The 20102-nt window shown below is 34.2% G+C and overlaps 1 protein-coding gene and 1 long non-coding RNA gene across 2 annotated transcripts; one reads left to right on the top strand and one right to left on the bottom strand.

Moving 5' to 3' along the window:
- Window positions 1-108: 108 nt before the first annotated feature.
- Window positions 109-8056, bottom strand: LOC148605450 (uncharacterized). The gene is made up of 8 exons (XM_088551126.1): window positions 6689-8056; window positions 5540-5617; window positions 4601-4861; window positions 3689-3881; window positions 3081-3185; window positions 2017-2201; window positions 1222-1483; window positions 109-508 (listed from the first exon to the last, which is right to left on the bottom strand). The coding sequence occupies exons 1-8, from the start codon at window positions 7961-7963 to the stop codon at window positions 180-182; spliced, it is 2688 nt and encodes an 895-aa protein (XP_088407252.1). The 5' UTR covers window positions 7964-8056; the 3' UTR covers window positions 109-179.
- Window positions 8057-8082: 26 nt separating this feature from the next.
- On the top strand, window positions 8083-14696 carry LOC148605449 (uncharacterized). Its single transcript, XR_015916231.1, has 2 exons — window positions 8083-8148; window positions 14130-14696. It is a non-coding gene; the product is annotated as an uncharacterized LOC148605449 (long non-coding RNA).
- The last annotated feature ends 5406 nt before the right edge of the window (window positions 14697-20102 follow it).

Below are 20102 nucleotides of genomic sequence, written 5' to 3'. Positions count from 1 at the left end.
AACACCTACTGGTATGTTGAAAATCACATAATTTACGACTTTAAGTTCATTTTCAAAAATACTGCCAAAATTGTGAAATGTTCTAAAACAGCATAAAGAGGTATAAAATTATGCTAATCTGCTCTTTTTTAATTCAACAATAAATAGAAAAATGAATACATGAATTATGAAAAATTCCACTATTTGTTCTGTTTTTCCAACCACAGTAAATCCTCCGGTATATTTGGCTCCATTATTAAAATCTTTGGAATGTCAGCTGTTGTTGTAACATTTGGTACACGACTCCTTTTCTTGACATTTTCTACAAGATTTTTCTTGTATTCAGTCCATTTTCTGTTCTCCTCAAATCTCTTGTACAGCTCAAGATTTGGTGGAATCTTTTTCTCTCTTTCGGTCTTCATCTTTTCCAGCCGATCCATCATAAGATTGATGGCGTAAAATGCTGAGTTAATTAACAAACATTCTACTTTACCTTTAGGTATAATGAACGTATCTGTTAGATCTTCTCCTGTAATAAAAAATAATATATTCAGAATGCCTGCTAACTGTTGAACAAATTATGGGACTATGAGCCAGTCTGTCTGTAATTTGAGAAAGTACCAAATATTTTGACTACAGATCATTACACAACCAGTCCATTATCTTCTCCCCTTTCCCAGCATCCATCATTACTTCGAGTAATTCTTCAATTTAGAAAAACCTTACAAAACTGACAAGAAAGTATGGACTTGTCACCCTCTGCATGGTTCTTTGGAAAATCTGTACTTAACTTTGTGTTTCAGGCCAAATCTATGGTAACCATAATAGACATCAGTGGTGTAGCTATTGCCAAATTAATGTAGAGCCCTTTCGTACCACAGAAAAGGGGAAGGGATTTATTTTGGTTGGGTTTTATTGCACAAGAATGTTGAAGCCTTGGCTTCTTTAAATATATTGTAGCTTAGTCACTAGAAACTAAATGGAGTTCAATGTAATTACATGTAGTTTAAATTCAGGATCCAGAGCCCAGTGGCCGATTAAAAAAGATAGGAGGTGTTTGCAGTTTGGATCCCCTTTTTGTTCAATTTTTTTTGTGTAAATTCAAGGAAAATTTAATTGGACCTGGGTGTTGGGCTTGGACCCTTTTTTTCTAGAACCCAACTGTATAATATATCTGAATCCACTCGAGGGATTTTATGAAAATACATACTAGAGATAAACATTAAAATCAATTAATCAAACCTGCACCAAAGAAATCTCCTGGATAAAGGGACATAACTGTCAACAGATGATTTTCTGTTCGGCTTATTCTCATTGTCTTTCCATACGACTTGTTCATAAACTTTTTTGATGTTTCTTCTGTTTTTGGACTAGGCAGAAATAACGAAGGCCTGAGATACGGGGATTGAGTCCTTATCAACTTGACACTCTTGATCATATCACACTTCCCCTTTCTGATGAAGAACACAGTTTCTGTTAGGCTGGATTTATCTCCAAATATCACCTGCAAGTAATAAACAAATTTAAAAATTAGGTTTAGACAACACATAGACAAAAATATTTCTGTATATGACTGCTGGTATGGTTGTCTCATGAAGATTTTCCCCACATCTTGACTTCAGAGTTCTCATGGAAGTTCACACCATCACATGAAAAAAATTAGCTGAACTTAATTTGTGAAATAAGGTGAAAACTAAGAGACATCCATATGGAAATAATTAGACAGATGTTACTATTAATTATTTTTCTAGCCCCCTTGGCTTAGTGTAAGGTAACACTATGGTAGATCCAGGGGGAGAGTTCTGGGGTTGGAACCTCCTCCTTTGGAACACTTTTCAAGTCGTTTAAAATTGGGACCAAATTGAGCAATCAGTAGTATTTACCCCCCCCCCCCCCATTTTTACACCTTTATCAGAACCCCTCCCCTCTCTCATAAATTTCTGGAGCCGCCCCTGCAAATGGCCATAGAGAAAAAATTCTTGCACATTTATTCCATAGTCATGCTGCTATTAAAAATGCCAACAATGCTAAACATACAGTGTTATCAGGATAACTTTTGATCTCTGCCATGTCCGTAGCATTCTTGATTTGTTCAGGTGAAGCTCCTTCAAAACTGGGTAAATTTTTGATGAATTGGTATCTATCTTGCCAGTCTTGTTCCCATTTATGCCGGAGCACATTGTTGAAATCATTTTTACTCAAACTTAGAAACTCACAATCACCTGAAATGATATCACTCAGAATCTTTTAGTTTAAAATTTCTTTAGCTAAACTTTTTTGTTCATATCTTTATCTTTTTTTTTTAGTTTTCTACAAAGGGATTACTATTTCTAAATATAATGGTACCTGTTTATATAGTTTACCAAGTTAATGATTACTCGGGTTCCCTAATCAATGCATACAGTCTGATAAAAAATGACTTAAGAACAAGTTCGGGGGTTTTGTGGTCGTACCACACAGCTCCTTGTGGAGCTTTAATGTGACTACGCTAAAGCTCGTGTTACTAACATCCACAGTTTTTTTCCTAGTGTTTCAAAATTCAATTCAATTTTGGAAACAGTAAAAACCATCGTGAGAGCTTAAAATTGCACCCAAAAAATATCGGGAAAAATCGGTAATTATAGCTCGTAGTAACAAGCTTCAATACTCCTATCAATGTGTCAGTAAAATTTTTAATTAAGAATCACTGACATTCGTCGTATGAGTAAAGGATTTTCTTAATAATATAGTAAAGGAATATTAAAATCCAATATTGGATAATACCTGTAATACGATTTTAGTAATTAACTGAATTGTGAACCACCTATGTTAAAAAATACATCGCATCACTTTTATTTATGTCATAAACTTTACAGTGCTCCTAATTTTACTACCAATATTGTTTATCATTTAACTTCTCTGGATTATCCCAAAAACTGTTTGTTTTGTAAGATTAGCAAACACAATAGTACCATTCGTATTAGTATCAATTAGTTATAGCATACAGTATTATTTCATAGCCATTGTTTTTCTTGATGCAAAAACAAATAAAATACGACATGCCTAGCTAGGTTTTTTTTTCTCGAAAGAGTCATTTCATGTACACTTAATAGGATTAATACCTTTGCAGACTGCAGTGTAGTTTCTTTTCATGTCTCTGATCAAAGCCAGTTCGCCAAATGTCGCTCCGGATTTTACATCCTTCAAATGAATAACTACCTTTTGACCTGCATAATAATACGATTTCAGCATCAATATTGTGTCTCACCATTAAACATGTCTATTCAATTACCACAATATTTAATTTACTCACTGCTAATTGAAATAAAAAAAATACACAAAACAACTAACTCAGTATATTACAGCGCATACAAAGATGATGCTCTGGGCATAAAGTTAGCCTTTCCATGATGAAATGACGTAATAGTTAACTGGACAATTGGACAAATTAAAACTTTTTATCATTCCGTAGATTAATATCTTCATCTGGAGACAGTTCATCAGTCAGTGTCAGGTCAACTTTATCCCCTGAACATCATCATTGTATGCGCTATAAATCAGACTCTGCCAAAATGAAACCAATGGTGATTTAGGTTGAATCAAATACAATGCAGAGCTGCACTTAAAAAACTTAACTGAGGTAACAAAAAAAACATTCTGACCAGTAAAAGACCCGTTGGCCATGTTTCTAGGAAAGAAAATGTTTACATGACTGCACTGTAACATGTACCTGTTCTTGGATCGATCGAAGTCGTCTGCATGCTGACACAACCAGATACAACAAAGTACATTCTAGAACCAATGTCTCCTTGTTTGATGATAACTCTTTCGTCTTCAAAGCGGTCATACCATAACATTTTTGCCAACTCTGCCTTTACGTTTGATGGATATTTATGGAAAAATGGTAGTCTGTTCATGACTTCCTACAATAGCAAAACAACATTCGGAAAGGATTAGTGCTACACACGTGTTATTAATTTCCACGCAATGCATATTAAAACTTTTTACAATGGGAAGTGTAATGGATGGAGACCTTCGTTCCCTACCCTAACCCTCGCCACCCACCCTCTAATACTACATGTACAGGGGGTAACTATATTTGTGCTACACATTAATTTGTAACTTGATGTGTTCAGATGTAAACCTTTGCCAATTGTTTAATTCAGAGAATAATGCAAGGGTGTGCCCCATGGCCTCTTTTGTTGCGAATAGAGCTGGTAAAATCCTTGTAAGGTTTAATCACTCAGTATGTATACTTTACCTTATATGCATGTTGCAAACAGTCATCTCTGAAGCCTGGTAAGCAAATTTGAAACTAAAATATTCTAACCACTACAAAATATCTACACACATAGACGATTACAGTCAAGCAACGTTAATGAATCGTCGGAAAACTTTACACAAATGTTCAAGAATTTACATTGTGTATCATTTGATCAACAACAACCTAAAATATCAATTATACATTTTATGTATACATACGTGTATGTAGTATTTAGCATCAATACAAGGGCGTGTTAATTTTTAGATTTGTTCATTTACAATTAACAGGATATTAGTATATAAACTATAGATACTGCATTTCGCCTCGTATTTGTACTTACCAGTTACTGTAGTAAATTCTAAATAAGCTCAAACTTACATTCAGCGTTTGGATATCTTTCTCCGTTCGTAGGTTAACTCTTTTCCACAGTGCCTCTCTTGCTCGTAATGAAAGTCCACCGTAGGAAGTTGTAGCGCTTTTGAAATAACTGACGTCGAAATCGAGAACATTGCTTCTTTCTTCCTTTTTGACCGAGCTTATTTCCTCTCTAGTTTGTTGTCTCATTTTTGCTTTAACAGCGTTCAATAATCTTGACACGGCAATGAATTTGTTTGTGAACTTACGGAATCGTTTCAGTGCCTGTCGAAATTAGACATATATGAGTCAGCATCAAACGGCCTAGTATATAGAACAACCCCTCCTCTCGTTGAGTGATTGGCAAAATTGTTTTTATTATATACTGAAACAGGCCTATACAGACAGAGCAATCGGATTAAGATCAGCTGATTGTTTTGGTCAGGGTTACTACTTACTACGTAAGGACGCCACTAGTACCTAGTAATCGGAGCCGAACAAACAGCTGATTTTATTCAGATTGCAGACCAAGTAGAGTGAAAAGACCCGACAGTTGATAGAGTTATCCAAAAAAGGAGTGTGTAATTTTAATGTTATTCTAACATGAGTAAGATTTTCAATTTTCAAGTAAGACAATCCTCAAGTAGTCAAACAATTAACGATGGTATGTAATATTAGAAAAATTAAACTCAACTCCAGTGGCAGATCCAGAGGAAAGTGCAGTTGGTTGGCTGATTGGAAAATTTGTCATTTTCATGTGTTAAGTTGACAAAAAATGGCAAATAATGTCCTAGCACCCCTTTTTTCTGAGGAACCTCGGCTGGCACCCTCCCTTTCAAAGTATCAGGATCCGCCCTGAACTTTCTACCGCAATGCTTTAAAATACATGTATGTAAGCATTTTCCTGTGCTGAAAGTTAAAAATACTACATACATATTTGATTTTTTTCTTTAGTATGCTTACCTTGCCATCAGAGACGACAACTGAATTTGTTGAGCTAAATGTGGGTATTGGAAATCTGCGACTCAAAGTTCTCGTAATCTGAAAAAGAAAATTACCAAGCAGTGATAATTTATGATATTTTTATTACACAGTGTTTAAAAGGGGGGTTCCTGATGGGTTTAAAAAAAGGTGGTTGACAGCCTATTATTTGTTCTTTTTTTGCCAAAATTTTGCACGAATTAAAAAAATCCAACAAAAAGGGGGATCCGACCCCAGACCCTCTGGATCCGCCACTGTTATACCCTACGCTTATACAGTAGGCGACATATACTTCCTCCGTTACGCAGTGGTCTCAATCTCTTACAACTTCTCCTATTACACTGAATGGAATTTCATGGAAATTGAAACATGAAACAACCTCCTGTTTTATATCAAGATCTAAATCAAATTGAAGGTTTCATATAGCAAACATGGACTTTCACATTTATGACCATTATAAATTTGGGGACACGGTATATCCATCTTTTATCTTTTACTTCTAGTACTACACCACTGAATAGAATTTCATGCAACTTTTTCACGATCTTTATTAAATGATAGATATGTACACTTCTTATTTTAAGACCTGTAAGTCATTCTTCACCACTGATGGGAAACATTGAACATGTATTAACAAGTAACATCAGGAAACATCTATAAATAAATAATATTTTAAGTGATTGGCAACATGGCTTTGGAAGTAAACGCTCGTGCGAAACGCAACTAATAACTTGTGTTCATGACATAGCCAAATTATTATCAGAAGGCAGCCAAGTAGACGCAGTTCTTTTAGATTTCTCAATGGCCTTTGCTAAAGTGCCGCATGAAATAATATCCGACCCCCATTTTTATGTATATAGCACGGCAAGTTCCGGGAGGTTCCACACTCCTTTCGGAGTCTACTCCCGTACCGGAAGATGATGATGATGATTATGAAACTTTCACAGAATCGTTACTACATGTATTCTCATTCTGAACCTCCTATTTTAGACTTTTATCTAAACCAAGTTAGATGCCACAAATTAAGTGCAAGTTATAAAAAGATTAAAATATATTGAGTATTGTTCACGGTTTTTTCTAGTTCAAACAAAATCAGAGCCCTCCTTTCTATATACTCTATGAATTAATTACCGTTGTTGACTTTCCAGACCGTAGTGTAGTAGTGGTATTGGTGGGGGATGTGGTCAGGTTTATACGGCTCAGCTTAGACTTTTGTCGTTTTAGCGACAGTGCCATCGAGTCTCTTATTCTGTCCGAAGTTGCAACTTGAAATTCACTTCTGGATGGTCTAACAGACAGCATAGTAGGTGAATGCACTTCAAGAAACCTCTCGTTCGCTGCTGAAGATTTTGCCCTAGAGTTCTCGTCTGTACCGAAGGTTATCAGAGGCGAAGTTGAGCGTCTGGCATTTCTGGCATCAATAGTGAATGTCGGGGGGATCTGAGAAAGCGTTGATGGTGGTCGGGATATAGGCACTGGGGTCTCAGATGTGATACGAATGAAAGATGGAGACGGCGATTCCGTTGCTATTTTCAAAGATCCTCGAGGCATATGGATCCTTGGTATTTCTTGGTCAACAAATATCTCCGGACAAAAAGTATCCCTACTTTCTTCCAGACATGTTTGCTGCTCTTCTGTTATATGAACCTGACCATCAGGCATTTTCATCTTTTTAATTTTACCCGACTTTCTGGTAAACTTTGGTGTGGCAGGTTTGAATTTTTCGCTATTTTTATAGTTGTAAAAGTTCTTCTCAACCCTTTCCACGGCGTTTATCTCACGAAATTTTAGTCTATCTGAAAGTTTGTATGCTTTTGGATATCTTTCATTGACGTAAGTCTTTTGTAGAAATTCATTGGAATTAGGTTTGTATGCATCAAGGCGGGCGGGGTAAAAATATTTGTTTGGATCATCACAAAGGAGAGAAATGGCGTCCATGCTACAGATACTGCTCTTAAAAGAGCTCCTGTTGTGTGCGCTTTTGTTGTTCATTTCTCTCAACACCGTTGGACTATATTTTGACGAACTGTCTCTGTACTTCTTAAATGAATCTGAACGGTAATCCATTGTCTGTCGACTGATAGTTCCTTGGCGGCTTTTCATGGACACGACAGACAGTGCGTCTGCTTTCTTGGTACCCTTCTCTCTCGCTTCAGGAGAACGACCGCCTTTGATCTGTTCTTTTTCATTTTCAACTAGCTTTAGAGGTTTTAGTTTAGTCGGAATTCTAGCTTTCCCTGATGTTGGTACATCGCTCTTCCTGAATTCTATTCTCTTGAAAGCCGTTTGTCCATATTGATCTTGTAGCCGGGTGATTCCAGCTTTCTGACAACTTTCGATCCAATCTGAAATGCGTTCCTCTGCTTTTTGTTTTATTTTTTCTAAGGAACCTTTTGTTAGATCCATCACCTTTGTATTACTTTAGTTGTACGATTCATTTTTATTTCATGTCAGATCGGTACCTCTGTAACCACGTGCTATTGTTTACGTTTTTGGCGTCAAAGGTGAAATAACATGCGCACACGTTATTATTTCATCAACTTCCGGAAACAAGAACACGAGGATTTTAAAGCAAGGTTACTTGGCTTTCGGTAAAGAAAGAGCAGTTGAAGTATTTTTGAAAATAATAATATGATGTAACAGTTTAAAATAGTTTTTTCACGTCTATCAGATATGATAACAAGCATTCATTTGATAAGATTAGTACTGAAGAAAAGCCAACTTCGAAAAAGAGGGGGAGTCAGTTTCAACCTACAAGGCTACATGTACAGTGTAAATTAGAGGGTTTGAACTCTGCTATATGTGACACAAAATCAGTGTGCCAATAAATCTTTAGTGTTGCTCTGCATTAGTTTTTAACAATTCAATTCTTGTGCTATAATCTTTTTTGTGGAGCAACAAAAAGCTTTGTAATTGTATTGACTTGAAATAAAAATCTATACTGCCTTACTGGCCAGGGTGTAGTTCTTTCCCTCTCGCGCCCACTGATTTTCCTCCTGTCAAATAAGTTTAAGCTGGTGTTCTCACCAGGCCATGATAGTGCTGTACTTTGCAGCACTAGGATTTTTTAGCACTGTGCTATCAGTAATTAATTTTAGTTAGAATGCACTATGGATACTGTGCTATGATTTTGGAGAAAGGCCAAAAGAGCTTTCCTATTCCAAAATTATGGGGAGAGCTCTGCTCCAGAATTTAAGAAAAATAGTCTAACAGATTGCTGATATTTCGCTCTCAAAAATGAGCTAGAATTCAATGATTTTCATTGGAGAATAAAATTTTGGTGATCAGATTGGCAAGAATCAATTATGACTTGAAAACAGTGAGATCTACTTCCCAACCTGTAGGTATAAGGCTTAGAAGCTGGGAAATGCCTAAGGCTTTTTCTGCTTTGTGCCAAATTACGGTAGTGTTTTTATTTCTAGTCAATATAGTGTTAAATTGTCTTTATACTGGTATTACAGGGACAGGTCACTCTTAACAAAGCTACATTATATAAATTGTTATATTTGTGTAATTGATACTGGTTAGTGAAATCAGATCAATTCAGATTGGCTTATCATTTCATGATAAGCATGGTAGTTATGCCACACCCCAACTGCTCATGCATATTCACTATTTTGAATTGTAGAAAGCATGTGCAGTCTGGGGGATATAGAAGAGGATTGATGTTAACTTTTGGGTGTTGGGTTTTTAGATATAATTTTAAGGATTCTACAAGTTATATTGAGTAGTGAAATTTTATAAGAGAACAAACTGATGCTATATGTTAATTGAATACCGTATACTATGTAGCCGCATTTATACTTAGATTTAGTGATTAGTAGAATAATATAGAATAACAGAGCTATATCTTGTCATTACTTTTTATTTAAAACTGAAAACAGTTAATTGGATTTCGATACCTGCAGTACGAATCTAAAAAAATGTACTATAATAACTGTACCTCCCTAGTCTTTACTCTCTGTAACTTTAAGCCTATGAGATTAATATTTGACTTATGCATTCAGGAGAGTAGAGAAATTATTCAGGATTTTAGTTACATACATGTAACTATCTATACTACTAAAGAAAAAGACCGATTTCTTTGAGCCCCAACTCATCTGAAACCATTCAAGGTCGAATATATTTGAGAAACGAGGTATAAATGTAGTGTTGTGTACTTCCGAAATTTGAAATTGAAACAATCTTTTTTCTACACAAAATGTGAATTTTTGGGAAAATATCGAAATTCGAAGACCGTCACTGGCGTGTGTGTTATTACACACTTTTGTGCATGCTCAGTCAACGTACTGCCCGGATCATGTGTACAGGGTAACAGGTAGAGACTGATAATCTTGAATTAATCGATCACTGCAAAAATATGTCATTGATTGATTTTTTTCCTCAACAGGCCATATCAACGTTTAAAGTCTTCACTTGGCGTTTGTTGGTGTTGTCATCGTCGTAGTAAAACATCAGCTCCTCCCATAACCTGAAGTCAAATTAAACCTTGGACCAATAAAACAGCTTCTTAGTCCAAGATTAAACCAATTTTTCCAGGAAAGTGCATTGGCATGAGGATATGAAACTTTGCTTAGGGACGCATCATTTAACTTCAGGATGGGAGGGGTTTGGTTTTTTCTTCAATTGTTAAAAATATTTCAATCCTGACTTTGGAGAAAAGATAATTTGGCATGTTAGGGTTAAAAAATAAGTAATTCTTAAAAATCAACATGTAAAACCATTAACTGTTGTTTTTTAAATTAGTGATATATACTGAATATTACATGCTGTATCAACCCGAGACTCCTATATCTTCCCAAGGGCCATTGGCCTGCTGGGTGATATAGGTCACGGGTTGATGCCGCATATAATACAAATTTTGACATGTCATGTTCATTACATCAGATATTTTAACTATACTTTAAGTATGGTTTGTGAAGGGTTGTGATATAGGTATAGGGGTGTGATATAGGATATTCGATGTAGGGTAAATGATATAGGGTTTAAACAAACACTTATAATGCATTTTAAAAAAAGGTATATTTTTATCTAAATATATGATATAAAAGTCTATTTCTTCTTGATAAAATATTGCTGCCGGTTTTGGCTGCTATATTACTCAAAAATTCATTATAAGATAAAAATAAAAATTTTTCATTTTCTGATAAAAATAAAGAGATTAGAAAGTTCATTCAAATATGTCGCATACAGGGCATTGTTTAATAACATGTAACTCATCTTCTATGACATAACTGCAATTGAAAGAAACAATTTCTAATCTTTCATATCAACCAGTTTCTATTCTAAGGGGAACAACTCCACATCTAAAATGAGCAAAACGCACTTCTATTTTTGATACAAGAAATGTTTTTTAAATATGTCTCTCTACAAAATTCTTGCTTATGCAATTTACTACCATCAGCATATGAGCTAACTCTCAATCACCAGTCTCTCATAAATTTTACAAACATATTGTCAAGTTGTTTGACAATATTTTTTATCATTAATTTATTTCAAAATTACAAAATTGCTCATGGTTATACTGTTTAGCATTTCCATTATTTTATAGCTCCATTTTTAAATTTTGGTATCACATTTTCATATATACATTTGAATTCTATTTGGGCCCATATTAGAACATCTTGCCCAATGTCTGAAAATGCATGTTCATTGCTTAACTAATGGGAGTTTCCAACTGAAACTCCTTTTTATTTAATAAAAATTATATCATTTTAAAGAGGTTTCTTTAATCTTATAATTGGTAGTGAATTCATATGGTTAAACAAACAGAAAGATACAACGATTAACAGCTTACTGGAGTATAGTTTTGGAAAATGAAAAAAAAACATAAATGTATATCTTTCACAAAACGTAGGTACATGTATATTTCTTTAGTCAGCAGTCTCATCAGTCTAATTAAAATTAGACCTTGCATTATTTTTTTTTTTAATTTTCTGGGAAAACAAATAAAAATCTGAGAGGCTAAATCTTAGACTGATTTAGTCATCATTTGATATTAATTTCATTTAATAGATGCATTAGTACTCACAAACACTCAATGACAAACTATCCTTATTGTGAACCTATAAAAAAGTGATTTTTTTTTTTGCTCATCTGTCTAAAAAGACCTGATTTTGAACTGAAAGATATTTACATTCCTCTTATTTTAAATAAATAAAAATATATGATTTATGTTGCTATTGTCTGATCTTTAATTTACCCTTAATTTAGTACATCACCCATCAAATTCCATTGAGTGGTTTTTACATAAACACTTAGCAAAGTTACCATATTTTTAACAGAGAAATTTGGGACAATTGGCTAATAGATAGCTAAATAGCAATGGCAGTGTTCTATATACATTGTTGTAGATAATTGCAAGGACTCTATTTTATACAAATGTAGACTTTGTTAGGAGTGACCAGTCCTTGTAATACATGTATAAAGTCCCTTATAACATGTATGAAAACTATAGTGTTTCATATCTCTTTCGTTTCACAGGGTACAACTGGTTCCTATTACAAATGTAATATATCTTCTTGCTTCAATTTACATGTAGTATAAATTGCAAATTACATATATATTAATTTATTTAGACAAGCCAGAATAATTTGCTGAATCAAATATTCAATCCAGTTCAGAGCTACTAAGTTTATCAAATATTTTGTCTATACATTTCCCAAGTGCTCAAGGTTCAACCTCTGCCTCTGTACCTTGTAAAACATTTTATTTGGAAATGGAGATTTTGATATTTGTTCTCAAGAAGAGGATACATTTACATGTATCTAAGCATTATTTTGTCATTATTCAATTTACAAATATAAAAAAACAGTCACTACCATCTACGAGATTTGTCGCTTTTATTTCATATAGTGGAACTGGTCTAAACTGAATCCTACATAATCCCAAAACTGTACAAATGTATATTTCTAACCTTTGTAAACAGAACCAAAGGGCATTATGAACCTTCTAAAAATTGGAAAACTATTTTATTTTGAAAATTCTTATATTTATGCTGAATAGAAAAATATCTACTTGTGCGTTCCTCTTACATGTATATTCAATAATTTAAGTATTTGTGGCCTGTTTCCTATCTTGCATCTTTAATTTTAAATATGTAACATCCCTTATCAAAATCCATCCAGCAGTTTCACAAACTGCCACATTTTCAACAGAGAAATAAGGGAACATCTATAGCTAATAAAAAGCACCACAGTTCAATGTGGAATATTTAAGTACTAGTCCGCATAAAAATCAGACACTTCCAATGATACAGTGATTCATGGTGAGGAAAAACCCACCAAACAAATGATGCTTTTTTAGTCTACATATCCTATACTTTCAAACAACAACAACCTTTTCTGCATACAGATTTGCACTTTATAGAAAATCAAACATTTATCTCCCACTAAAATCAACCAAATGAAGCCAAATCAAGAACAATAACTCTTGCAAAGTGCAAATTTCATGTACAATCTATATAATTTTTATCTCATAAGCGCAACAACCAATGAAAAACCAAGACTGGTTACATGATCAGTTACTGTGTCTTAACAAGAAATAAAACTGAATTTGGTGGGTTTTTGACATGCATGAATCACCTTTTTTCTGATTTTTAGAAAGACTGATAGTTAAAGTGACTTATCTCTTTTAGTACAGCTATCCTGGTTGAGCAAAATATCACACAGAAGCTACATGTATATTATTATAGCTGTGTGTATGTGTGTGCTTTCTTAATTACAGCAAGTTATATAGTTAATTTCAGGGAATAGAGTTGGTCTTCCCTTGATTGATTGACCCTTACCTGATGGATTGTGAACTGGATAAATTATTAATTGGAATGAGTGAATAACCAAAATATGATCACGAGTGCCCAAGAACGCCTAGATTAAATGAGTTTGAGGAATGTGTTCCGGGCACGAGTAAAACCTTAATGTGTTCTTGGCATGAGTGATCATATTTTGGTTATTCACAATAACCAATTGATTATCCTTTTTATTATATAGATTTCCTCTATTATTCATTGCTGTTTTCAACATAAATTTTAAATTTTGTGAACAGCGGATTGAAATTTGTGTTGTGACGTTTTGGCAGGAGAAAGTGCCAAATTTATTTCACAATTTAGGTAATCATTTTTTTTATATACTGGGAACATTCTGTAAATCACTGCTAAGTTTCATGAAACTTTAAATTTCTGTGTTTATTGTCCAATTTACAACTTAAGGAAGTTCATCAGGTGATAGGTAGTCAATTGAAGACCTAGTCTATTCCCTGAAGTGTACTATTGTACTTTCTGTAATTTATCTGTAATGCAACAGTGCTCTTGTTTATAACTGTGATAGCATTTATTTTATTTCAGAAAATGGCTAGAAAATTTAGATGCCGATATACAGGCATTAATTTGTTATAATGATACAATTGTACCTCCTCCCTCCTGTTACTCTGTCAATTACTGCTTAGTAGTTTGTATGTAAATATAACCTAACTTCAACAGTGAATACTGTAAATATTGACTAAATGTACTTTAAATATTAAAGGGAATCACTTACTTACATGTAACTGAATCATTTCCTTTTTCATTTTTTTGCAGAAAGAAAAGGCACTACTTTTTTTAAAAATCTACATTTAAAGATTGCAAGATGAGCTATGATTCCAGCTTTGGTAATTCAAATTACAGTGGATCTACATTCAATGATTCTTCGAGTTTTGGTCGACCTCCACCAGGCGGCGCAGCAGGTGGTGCTGTAGATGCCGAAATGAAATCTTTCCTAGAATTAGAATCACAAAAGGCCCAGTTACAACAACAGATTCATAAACTGAATGATGTTTGTTGGGACATGTGCATAGATAAACCACGTGACAAACTCGATGGACGCTCTGAAACGTGTTTATGTAATTGTGTTGATAGGTTTATTGATACCTCTTTATTGGTAGCAACTCGATTTCAGGGAATGTTGGGAAAGCATCAATGATAAAAAAAATTACAATAGACAATTTGCATCAAATCTTTTTTTATGTAATCAGAAGATACAAGTACATGTGTCATGTTAGTAAGTTTTTGTTTTGTATAAGTCTATTATGTTTGCATACATGTACATTTCAATATACAAATTATGTGATAAAATGTCTGATTCTAATTAGATGGTGATGACATGAAGGATGAAGTTACTTTTTCATGCCCTTGTTCAAAGTACATGGTATAACAGGGCACCAGTCCAAGTAAAAGTAAGGGGGACAAAGCTACTGATTACTTGTATATCAAGGTACAGGCCTCCAGGTCCACTATCTGGGGACAAAAAAAAGCCCATAAAAACAGACACTGTCCCTTTTATGAAATGAGGTTTCATAATTATTTTATGGTGATGTCGTCGTTTTTTGTACACCATATACCTTTGAAATAGTTCATGTCAGGGATTCTCCCCAATGATAATGTAGCATGCAGGAGATTTTTGGGTAAAGGCAAATTTTTTAAGGTTCAAAATCAGCTTTCAAAGCTTACTTTAAGGTGTGTTTACATTAATGGAATACCCTTTTGGTGATCTCTGTTTTTTATAGGGGTGATAGGATGGTACATTTGTTGAGTTTCACCATATCTTTTCCCTTTTCACAGAAAATATAGTAAGTTTAACCAATAATCTTTTTCATTGATTTTGTAGGAGTCTGCCCTAATGTGGGAGGGTTAACAGGTATGGTACACATTTTCTTTTGGAACAACGACTTAATTTTGGTTGAATGGATTTATAGTTCCATGTCACTCATGTAAGGTTGGATTGATTTTTTGCATCTTAACCATAATGATTTAGGAATCAAGACTAGAAAGAAAACTTCAATCTAATTCAAATTAGACCTACCGGTTGTTCTATTCATGTAATTCAGTCTCTCCATATAGGATCTAACAACAGTACTCCATTCTACTTTCTGTTCAGATGAATTTTTTGGAATCCTCGGATTATGCTTTCATGTATCCAATTTTAATTGGATTGTAAAACCCCATAAGTATTTCAAAGACTTTGTTAAAGGTGTTAATCATTAACCTCCCACAAATGTGGGAAGTTCTAAATGTTTCATTGATTTTGTGGGAGTCTCCCCCTAATGTGGAGAGACTCCCACACTATTTTTAATAGCTAGGTGAACTATTGTCATCACTTTGTGCCTGTTGTAAACTTTTTCAAATGTCTTCTCTGAAACTACAAGATTGATTGCAACTTAACTTGACATGAATGTTCCTTAGGGTGTCCTCTACATAACTTATTTGGGGATTTTTGGTTCATCAAAAAACTATGCTACCATGACTAAAAATAGAACATTGGGTCAGACAGAAGTTTTTTGCATATATCTCTAAAACCATTAGGTTTAGTCAAATTCTGACCTATGATAAAAGTGTTTAGCATGTAGATATATTTTAGGTCAAATTTTCATGTCTATTTGTTATGCCATATTGAAGTTATTGCCCTTTTTTGATGTTTTTCGCTCTCTTTAATGTTATTTATTTCAAAAATTTCACACAAAATACTTGACAGAATTCAAAGAAAATTGCAAAAAATAGAATGTTGCTTTTGAAGCCAAGTGAGCGATTCAGGCTCTGTAAAACTCTAGATTTTTCTCAGTAATACATGCATAAGACGCCTACTTACTGTTCCATGCAATTTTAAACACTGATACTTAAAAAAAAACTGGAGGGTATTTTTGAAGTCAATTTTGGGTACTCAGACAAATTAAATTTTGCATGGAAACTGCTACAGATTTGGATGACAAAAGCATAAAAAAAGATCTGTCGTTTTCTTTAAATGTAAGGATGTTTAAAATGTATACTTTATAAGGGGAAATTGTTGGATGTGTGACTGTACTGTCAATTTTAGTTTACAAAAAAAGACATGGAATTACTTGGAGTGACATACAGTATTGCAACATATAACAGCAAGAATATAACATCCCGTCACTGTTAGTTTAGTTGCTTTTTAACTGTATGAATCAACATAATTTTGTGTGTCAGGTTATGCAGGTTCTACTAGACAGCAGTCAGGGGGACTGACATCGAAATGCCAGTGGCAGATCCAAAGGTGGGGTCGGAAGACCCCTATTGTTAAGTAATTTTGCGTATATACTGCACAAGGCTAATGTATATTTGCCAGGAACCGCTCTAGAACACCATTTCAACATTTTTGGATCCGCTTCTTGAAATGCAGTCCCAAAGCCGAAAGTGATGCGCATTTTAACTGCTGATTTTAAACAATAGACGTTAATTGTGAACCTTCTTCAGGGGTGGATTCAGGCGGGGGCATGGCGGGCGTGCTCCCCCATAAAATTTGCAAAGCAGTGGTTGTCAGGGGTAGATTTTGGCGCTTTTAGGTTGGAACTTTCATTTCTCGCTAATTTTACCAGAAAAGATATCCACATTTCACCCACTCTAGAAGAATATTTTAAACATTTAACCTCAATTTTTTTTTTCGCCTCGCTCCGCTCGGCAAATTTTTACTGTGCTCCCCCTAAACTAAATTCCTGGATCCGCCCCTGTTCTTGCTTTCCTAGCTCAACTTTGAACATTTACTGAAGGTCATTACTTGGATTCTTCTTTTTTTTCACATAAGTACATGTACATTGTAAGCTAACTGTGTAACAGTCAATAAGCTTGCGTGGAACATGTTTAATATACACTTCAGTTGCTACCCAAGCTTTACCGGCGAAAGTGTATATTGAGCATGCTCATCAACTTAACAAAAGGGACTATACACAGCTATCGGTCTATCCGTCCGACCATTCACCGACACCTACGATAAATAAAAAAAAACCTTTGTTGGATTAATTATTTTAATATTTTTCTCTGTACAATGTTTTTCTTCATTAAAAGTAGCTCTCTCTCCTTTTTACTCGGAAGTCATGTATCAAAACGACTTCCGGTTGATAACCGCCTTCAAGAAGTACTTACACCACGAAAGAGACGAAAAAAATAAAATAAAGCGAAATTTAAATTGAAATTTTGAATAAACAGTATTGTGTGGGTGTGTAGTTCTTATAGTGATGAAAGCGCTGATCCTGTTGTAAACAATTAAACCTTTGGAAATACAGAAAGAACAAATTAATTACCATCAGCCGATTGTAAAGATTTTAAAATGCCATTAGCGCTTTGATATTTGTTTGGTCTCCAATATCTTTCAACTCTTAACACCAAAAAAAAAAAGAGGACAGGCGTGTCACGTGCTTATATGCAACTGTTCATAACATCTTTCTTAATTGTCTTATACATTATGTATTTTCTGGTCGTTAGCTAACCTGTTTTTGACTAGACAGCTTTCAATGGGTTTTCTTCCAGTTTGTATGTGTTTTTTTTTTGTATCAATTCTGTCTACCGTTTATCATACGCCCGTCTGTCAAGACGAACATTACTGTCACCTATTAGGGTATTGTCGCATAAAGTAACGGTTGAAGATTCTTTACAGATTTTTTTTATAAAAATGGTATTTTTTGGGGGGTTAAAATTGCAGTGTTTTTCTCTGACTTGCTTTATTTCAGTATTTTTCACCAAGTTTTGGGCATTTATTTTCGTAAATTATTTTTAGAATATGTTATTTTGTGTAATTAAATAAATCAACTAAAGCATTTTTGCAAATACATTATATAATTATTTAAGTGGATTACATAAGATACTTTTCATTTTGGGTAAACTGTGAAAGAAGAGTTCTAGCAATTTAACAAGTCAACTTAGATAAATTTTATTTGTTGGATTCACTGTCCGTAATAAATTATGTAACAAGTATAGATACATGTATGTATGTCTACGAAGTAAACAATTTAAGCCCTTCTACGTATTTTAGCACTACGCGACAAAAATAGTTGCAAGGCTCTTCCGCTTATTTTACTAGGCAACATGATATTTTGATCGGTTAATACATGTACAAGAAAGTGTGATTTTAGTAAATACATGAAAAAAGTAAATCCAAGCGGCAGTTTACATTGCGCTTCGCAGCAATGAAGAACAAAAAATCGTTTTTGTGTCTTTAACAATATAGTTCAGTCCTTTACTCAAAGTCTACCCAGACATAAAGGTGGTCACGGGGACAAGAGTCCGATCCAACAAATCCGAAAACCAAAATAAACTTATGCTAACAAAAATACCCCAAAAGGCAACACTGACAGCACCAAAATAAACTTGTACAGACAAAAATGCCGCAAAAACATTAAAGTATACCGGTGTCCGTCCTTCGTTCACACAATCACTCAAAATTGCTGCCACCAATTTTTTGTGAAATTTGGTGCATTGTGTGTTTCTTATGATGTTTTATACATATATAAATTTCCGTTATTTTTTTCTTTTTGGAGTTACGGGACTTTATTCGTACTTTTATGTTTTTAACCCCAGCAGCAATATAAATGAAACTTTTGTGAATTTGTTCTTTTTTCATTTCAATGTAAGCTTCTTTTTGGTTTTTATATATTTTATGTCAAATATTTAATAATCACAATCAAATTCAGAGTTGTATCTTGCTTAAATTATGTGTCCATATTTGCCCCATCTGCTCAGGGTGTATCTAGCTGCGCTTATCGAGGCATTAAATTTTGTTTTGTCCCTGTTTCTTGATTTCATAATTTCTGATATCGTTTAATCGTGGTTGCCAGTGATCTTTCTCTCGAGATAATGTAAAACGAGAGGAATCTAGCAAAACACGTCATGAAGTTATCCATTTAGACTAAATGTTACAATGTTTCGACAGCATTAAACTTTTTACATTTTTTTCCTAAATAAACAAGTGTGGACACAGACTGATATTGCCCGAGGGGCAAGTATGGACGCAGACTGGTATTGCCCAAATAGCAAATTTGAACATACATACGTTTTGTCTTGAAAGAGTAACCAATGGAACCAAGATTCTAGCGGAAATCAAAGGAATGTAATCCAGGGACAAAGGCCAGACACGGAAAACAGACAAACACAACAATGAACATACGTAACTAAAATAATATATACAAAGTAACAAAAGTCAAAGAGAAACTCGGACTCCACTTAAAACTGGGAGCATGTCCCAGGTGTACCGGTAGAGAGAACGTGCTTGCATCGTCCAGAAAACTCCTCCATTTACTGAAATCAATAATTGAATTGTGCACGTTTATAAATACATGTATATATTAGCATGTGTTACTAAATATCTACTGATATCAATAAATGTGTTGAACTTGCTATGACATGTTAAGAAGGATTGGGCATTTCACTTTATGTAGGTTAGCCGGGCTCTCATTTTTTAGAATAACAGAAACCGACAGTGTGTTTGACAGTTATTTGAAATTTTGAAGAAAAAAATAACGTAACAATTCTGCCGATTGTCTTTCAGAAAAAAAAAAAGTAAATTGAAAACACACATGCCACGAGTGTGCTTTTGGTCGTGGATAATCCCTTTTTTTTAGAATTCGGCACTTGAGATATTTTTCGTTTTTACCACCTCTGTCAAAACAAAAAAAAATACTCATGCGCCGAATCACAAAAGGGATTAAGCTGTGGACCAAGTCTATTACATATTTAGTCTTTGCATATTTAGTTTTCATTGTATCTTTATGACTTATTTCATTTCAA

The sequence above is a fragment of the Perna viridis genome, chromosome 10 (assembly GCF_037379345.1).
Source record: "Perna viridis isolate PV_CMFRI_1.1 ecotype Kerala chromosome 10, ASM3737934v1, whole genome shotgun sequence".
Classification (NCBI taxonomy): Eukaryota; Metazoa; Mollusca; class Bivalvia; order Mytilida; family Mytilidae; genus Perna; species Perna viridis.
Note: the sequence above shows the minus strand (reverse complement) of the source record. Positions and strands in the feature narration are given on the sequence as shown.